General features: G+C 40.9%; 1 protein-coding gene across 3 annotated transcripts in view; it reads right to left on the minus strand.

Moving 5' to 3' along the window:
- The window catches only part of LOC137999351 (AN1-type zinc finger protein 1-like), a 196580-nt gene that overhangs the window by 50468 nt on the left and 138612 nt on the right, over window positions 1-7500 (minus strand). For all 3 annotated transcript variants that reach the window (XM_068845179.1, XM_068845173.1, XM_068845184.1), the window contains one exon: window positions 5839-5913. In XM_068845179.1, the coding sequence (XP_068701280.1) occupies window positions 5839-5913 (75 nt within the window). The remainder of the gene's footprint in view (window positions 1-5838; window positions 5914-7500) is intronic.

Genomic DNA, 7500 nt, shown 5'->3' on the forward strand with positions numbered 1-7500 from the left:
GGTGTTGTCCTGATTCTGAAGATAAAGGGCATTTAGCCATTGATTGGATGGATGGGGATCCAGCTCCTCAAGCAGTGTTGCAATTATTGTCACGCAACTGTTTGAGATCGTGCAAAATGCCAGATTGCCCATGTATGGTGAATCAACTGAAGTGTACGGACATGTGTACACTTGCTCAAATAGAGCAGCTGAAGGATTGGGAGATATCGATGTTGTATAAATACGTTTGAAAATGATGCTTTTGTTTCCTTGCTGTAAGGTCGGGGAATATCAGACATCATGAAAATGGTGGGGCTTAAATCACTTTCTAGACTCACCAGTGAAAAACAAGTTGCAAATTGTGTACAACAGATTTGCATTGCATACCTTATAAAGGCAGTGCCTAAGACAGGCTAGTTTGCTGTAGATCACTATGATGTAAAGTTTTCACATTGCTCTAAGGCGTAAGTGTTATCATCCAAAAATATAAAGCTTATATGTTGTCCATTTTAAAAACATATGATAGAGTGTGCCCCCACATTGGTACTCCCAAGCCCGATTTTCAGCCTCTGGCTCATCGACTATTTAGTCCATGGCAAAGACCAGACTGAACACGATCAGAGGACACTCAACTTAAACAAAATGCCAGTTCAGCACAGATAGAGGCAAGTTCCTGGGACACGTTGTAAGCTTCAGTGGAATTGAGGCAGATCCTGAAAAGCTACAAGCAATTGCAGACCTACTGCCACCTCAAAACGTGCAAGAAGTGAGAACATTTCTTGGCATGGTGAACCAACTAAGCAAGTTTTCCGAGCACCTCGCTGACAAGACAAAGACCATTAGAGACTTTCTTGAAAAAGGAAACCAATGGACATGGGGAAGGGAGCAACAAAAACCATTTGCAGATCAAATCTGACCTCACGCAAGCTCCAGTGCTCGCTCTGTACGATCCAAACAAGGAAACCAAAGTGACAGCCGATGCTTCATCCTTTGGCCTAGGAGGGGTACTTCTCCAACTCCAACCTGACAACTCCTGGCGGCCAGTCTCATTCATTCATGCGATGTCTCCCACCGAAGCCAGATATGCACAGATCGAAAAAGAAGCCTTAGCGCTCACTTGGGCATGCGAACGATCCTGGGAGTAAAAAGTGGGAAAATCAATCTCTGTGGAAACAGACCATAAACCCCTGGTGCCACTCCTGAGTACTCACACACTGGATCAACTTCCTCTGAGAATCCAAAGATTTAGAATGCGACTGATGAGATTCCACTTCAAGGAGATCAAGCATGTCCCCGGAAAGAAGATGTACATAGCTGATGTGCTTTCATGACTCCAAACATGAAACCAAACAGTGAAGTCAACAATTGACAATGACGAAATGCACGCAGACATTGGAAGCGTGATCTCATCCCTGCCTGCCTCAGACACACGATTACAGCAGATCTCATGGAAGCACAGGAAGAGGATCCTATTTGCAGGCAGATCAAAGTTTACTGCTGTGAGGGATGGCCTGACAAGTATTCATTAAACGATGCATTGAAACCCTATTGGTCAAGTAGGGGTGAACTGTCTGTGGTGCAGAACATTACGCTCAAAGCATCCAGGATCGTAATCCCTTCCTCCATGTGTCTCGAGATACTTGACAAGATCCACGAAGGCCATCAAGGGATCACTAAGTGCCGTGAGCAGGCCAAGAACTCTGTTTGGTGGCCAGGACTCAGCCGAGAAATCCAGGATCTGGTGCAACAATGCAGAGTTTGCGCTCTCCAGAGAGAAAACAAGCCTCAACGACTTATCACGACACCCTTACCCAACCATCCCTGGCAAGTCGTAGCCACAGACCTCTTTGAGCTGAAAGGTGTTGATTACCTTATCGTTATAGAGTACTTCTCAAGGTACGTTGAAGTCGCAGCTACGCAGACAACCACAAAGTCAAGTGAGGTCATTAGGGCACTTAAGTCTATATTTGCAAGCGATGGGATCCCAGAGCAAGTGCGATCTGACAATGGTCCTCAGTTTGACAGTGCAGAATTCTCCTACTTTGCTAAGGAATGGGCCTTCAAGCATAGCACAAGTAGCCCTAGATTTCCCCAAGCAAATGGAGAAGTTGAGCTGGGAGTTAGAACTGTGAAGAATCGTCTAACAAAGGAAAAAGAACCTGCTAAAGCATTACTTCCTTACTGATCAACACCACTAGCATGCAAGTTCTCCTCTGCCCAGTTGCTGATGGGAAGGCACATTAGGAACAGCATTCCATTATTCCACACTCAGCTGAACCCGCAGTGGCCTGGCCTGGATAACCTGCTTACAAGAGAGAAAGCATGAGCAAATTGAAGCAGGAAACGGTGTTCAACACCAGGCACAAGGCCAAGCCCTTGCCTTCAATTGGACCGGGTACTGAAGTTTTCGTCCAGGACCTTCAGCGGTTAGGAAAAGTCATTGAAGCAGCATCAACATCTCGGCCGTATAAAGTTGAAACACCGACCAGCATGATAAGAAGAGACTGTGTTCACCTTACTCCAATGCCAAATCAGCAGGAGCAACATGAGCGGCCGACACCAATGGTGAGCCAAGTTCCCACAGAAGACATAGTGGCAACACCTGTTCGGAAGGACACTCCTGTTACTAAGGGAGACATTCAAATACACCCTGTAACACCCATTCTTGCCACTATGCCCAAGAGAATTATAAGACCATCGTTGAAAGTAAGAGAGAATCTAGGTGTAGCTTGAGATTTCATTATGTTATAAGATTACGTATTTGTCAGACTTCTCATGCTCTGTTCGTTTCCCTAGATACTCTTAAACTTTGGGGGGAGATGTTGTGTTAGCTTACATGAAGTATTGTTAAAGTTAGTTATATGGTTATTAAAAATGGCATCTTGAAGTAAACACGTGCTGTTCATTGAAGACCACAGTAAGCCCAAATAACTCGACAATAGCAGCTACTTTATTATTTATCAGCGTCACAATTTTTTGCCGATTTTGGGGCTCATTTTGTTGAAACTCAAGCACGCTTCCAACAGACCTGTTTATTTTCGTGACTTATGCGCTGCTTTATAATAGTGAAAAACCACAAAAATCCTCCCATATCACATTTCAACACACGTATGCAAATTAGTTAAGCTCGAAAATTCACAAAAGCTGGAATCTCACAAAATTTTTTTCCAGCGAAAAATTTAATGAAACAAACAACATATTTGCTATTAGAGGCAAAAAAACCTTCCTGTTTCAATTGCACGCGTGCAAACAACACACACACAATCGGTGTCACAAAGCAATTAACTAAATTTCTGACAGTTCACATGAAACCCTTTTCCAAAGAACCTTGACCATAAATAATAAATCACAAAAGAGACAAGCTTTCATTCAAATAATTCTTCACTGCCACATTTCCAATTTTTTTTTTCAGAGTTTCCAGAGTTGAGTACAAAATAAATGTAACTTGCCAGACAACTTAGATGCGACTTCAGTAAACACTGTGATGCATTCAACGTTCAATTCCTTCAATGTTTGTTAAATCCATAAAAGAATTGCCATTTGATTTCAGTGTTGTATATAACACCAAGGTAGTAAAATATTAGAAACAAAGCTCATTTGATATCCAATGGCAAAAAATGAAACTGTTGTCAAAGACCATTACTCGTCGCTTTAAAGATTCCAGATATTTACTTTTCACCGCCTGTCTTGTTCATTCAATTGACGTTCCATTCTTGAGCTCCATGAGGGTATATTTTGTTTAAAGATCCACTAAAATGCCATGCGCGTCACAATGACTTTCGACGCCATTGCAGGTTAATAATTAAATGTTCTCCTGTGTGCACCAAAGAAATCTACGCATTACCCCAGTCCCCTCAAACCTAACAAATACGCACAGAAGACTCTGCACAAAGACACCACTTAGCAGGGGAGTGACAGGCAAGAGTTTTCATGACACGGAAAAAAAAAGAAAAAAAAAACTAACAAACAAACGCATTTTCTAAATGGATTGTCTATGGCAACCCTGTAATAAACAAATACACATGAACCCCAGGAACCCCCGGGAAAAGTGGTCATACTTTGATCAGTAACCGAGCAATGAAGGGGAATGGGTTTGAACCGGGCTGACGTCACAAATTATATTTGCATCGCTGTTTTCAAAGAACTATCTTAATGCAAAGAAGTCTGTTACGTCAATCCAGTATCGAACCCATTCCCCTTCATTGCTTGGTAATAGATCAATGACCACTTTTTCCGTCTTCCAAGGCCACTAAAAGTAAAATTTCAATCAAAAGGTTCTAAACACAACCCAATGTATTTGGGACGATTTCGGAGAATGAATAAAGTGGAAAAGTGTGTTGAGGTGATAGGCACTTTACTCTTGGGCAAAATCCTTTTCTCTTTCAACCAAAAAGATACATGTGAGATAATACAGTATACAGAAATGTAAACAATCCAAAACAACGTCAAGATGTTATAGACTCACAGGTACAAGCAGATATAAATTGAAGTTTTACTTTTCACGAAGATTCATCATAAGATTTGGCTGTTGGGTCCATTTTAAAGTCTTGTTGCTCCTGCTGCTATTTTTATGCGTCGGTAATCAACGTTTTCTTTTTGTTTGGGGGGGGGGGGGGGAAGATATGTGTCAGTATTATGTCCCTGTGAATATTATTCCACTATTGTTAAGACTGAAAGAAGCAGTGGGACTCAAACCAGCTTGATATTTCGCACAGACAACAGCAGATAATGCTGTTTCACATCACAACTTTTATCCACAACTAATATAAAGGAGACGGAAAAAACTTGCCAGATTGTTTCCTTTAAAATAATCAACAACATTCATATGTTTGGTTACGCAACCAGTGGGTGACAGTCTCTTGCCCACAGTAGTACTTACATGTACATTTGTACATGTATGTGTACTCTTTATCAGGTATCTGAGCTATTGCCAAAGGTGCTTTTAAATTACTAAATTTTCATCGGTTCTTTGCAATCGGTGTGCAATTGCCCAACTTGCTTGGTTATCAGGAGATTGCACAATATAATAATAATAATAATAATAATAATAATATCTGATCTGCTAATCGCCCTTTCTCGCAGTCGGAGACTGAATTGCTAAGGGTGCAGCTCAACAAGGTCAGGCTGAAGGAGCTGTGCTGCTGGCTAGGCGCTCGGCCCCTGAACACGACCCATGTATGACCTGGGAGCACAGCACCACAGCCCGATGGAATAGGCTGGGAGTACCCGGAGAAAAACCCTCGGAGTCAGATTGAGATCGACTGAAACTCAGCCCACATACGACCCGAGGCCAGAGTTGAACCTGGGTTACAGAGGTGGGAGGCACGGCATGACCACTAAACCACCCTGACTCCCCACAAGACCTTGTTTTGTGTAAAAATAAATAAATAAATAAATGATTGAATGAATGAGTGAATGAATGAGTAAGTGAATGAATGAAAGAAAGAGTCATACAGTCAAAAAAACTACTGTAAACTACTTACAAACCAACTCGAATCAAAGTTAAATTTTATACAAAAATTCACTACACGATGAGGGAACTGCCTGCGTCGAGAACTCTTTTCTGTATGACTGGTGCAGAAGCTGCGCTGCTACATGTACCAACAACAACTTCTGGCAAAAGCAGAGGCGACAGTTGTGGTAGCACTTGGTGTAAAACTAGCCAATTAGCCTACGTAGCAAGCTTTCCGTGGAAGATTCTTTTAATGTTCTGGCCACGCGAAGTTATGTCTCCGCATGGTTTCACACTTTTTTAATGTGTGGTCGTTTATTTGAATAACTTTATTAAACAATCTGGTGAAGGACTGTTGGAAGTCAGAACAGCTTTGTGATTCACAAAGAATAAAATCACTGACTAACCTTGGAAAAGAACATTGCAACTTCCTGTTCCTTACTACCACAAGGCAGCAACACTCTGAGATAAATTCTCTCATCCTGAAAATAAACAATTAATTGATCGGCAACAATTTTTTACAGGGCATTTCCATTAACTTTTTTCAAAGTAAACTGGAATATTGGCCAGCTCATAAAGTGTTTCGTTTCGATTTTCTACCAAGAGCTATATTGCAAAGGAAAGAACATCGTTCAACACCCTGTCGACAATTCTGCTGCATTGGCACCCTAGGAGAGTGAATGCAAAAGCACACATTTTGAAAAAATGGAAAATTTAAGAACTAATAGTAATATATTACTGTAATATATCATTTCTTTTCTCATGGTCAGTACCTAGTTTATCTAGTTTATCTTCCTATGCATTAGCATGTAACAACACATACATTTTGTTAATATTTTAATTAATAATATTTTCGAAATTACTCACCTCGACTAGATTACCGTTGTGAGTAGTTCTAATTTCTGTTTCAGTTTTGTCAATTTATGTTCATCGTGGCAAAATATAGTGTTTTCAGGTGACTGGTGTCCCCAATTTATCCTCCGGGAATTGCCCTTATTATCGTGCGAACATTTTCTTTTGTTTCATTGGAAAACAAGGTTACTGATCACATGAGTGAAAACTCTGTTAAAGGAATGGTGGGTTGTCTTAAGAACTAAATTGGCCACTCCCCGAGGATCAGACGCATACAGCTTCAAAGGATTCAAAGTCTGGCAAGAAGGACCTTGCAGCAGAGTGGTTAGGGCTGCTAACAAAAAACCACTGTGAAACAATTTCGTAAGCAAATAGCAAAAGATATGTCTCAGTCAAGGCCAGAAGGTAACATGGTAGAGCAGTGCGCCAAGCAACATCATGGTTCAAAGTAAACCTGTAGGATTAGGTCTTGACTTGGTTTTGCTTCTTCAATTATTGCAAAGATCTTTTGTTTTGAGAATCGTGCCAAAATGAAATTAAAATGCGACACTCGTACATTCCCTGTCTCTTAGAGAACGCTAAGACTTACAACCAAAAGAATCCATTACAGAACAAGATAGTTACATGTACATGTCTGCTAGGGAGAAAATGACAGTCGAACCTGAATTACTGTAAGCGTCAAGGAATAACATGTCCCCCATGTTAAAAGGGTTTTTGAGTTGTCACACATGTTGTTAAATCATCATTTGTCCCCAATTTTCCTTTTTGTCAATAGAATCATTTGTTTCATGATGTTGTCACATGTGGTGTAGGTAACAGTGTTTCGACTGCATAATGCTACTTATCTTCATGCAAAAACATCAACTGTTTATGCGTCACCTTACAAAGTATAATTTCCCTGCCACGATTTTTTGGTTTTCCACAGCAATTTTAATAGAACTTGATGGTCACCTTACCACCAGCGTATACAGGAGGCCTAAGCACAGTGATCAATATTTAGTGCATAATTCACACCACCTGCAATCAGTAAAATGCGGTATTGTCAGATGTCTAAATGAACGTGTCAAATGTCTTGTAAAAAAGCCTCAGTCTGTTGTCTTCCAGGAGAAGACACATCTGTCATATGGTCTTGTCTCTGATGGTTATCCTCTCTCTTTCTTGCAGAAAAAAACCAAGACAAGAAAACAGAGTACAAAAGCTGAGCTCATGATAGAATT

Source organism: Montipora foliosa, chromosome 1, assembly GCF_036669935.1.
Source record: "Montipora foliosa isolate CH-2021 chromosome 1, ASM3666993v2, whole genome shotgun sequence".
Classification (NCBI taxonomy): Eukaryota; Metazoa; Cnidaria; class Anthozoa; order Scleractinia; family Acroporidae; genus Montipora; species Montipora foliosa.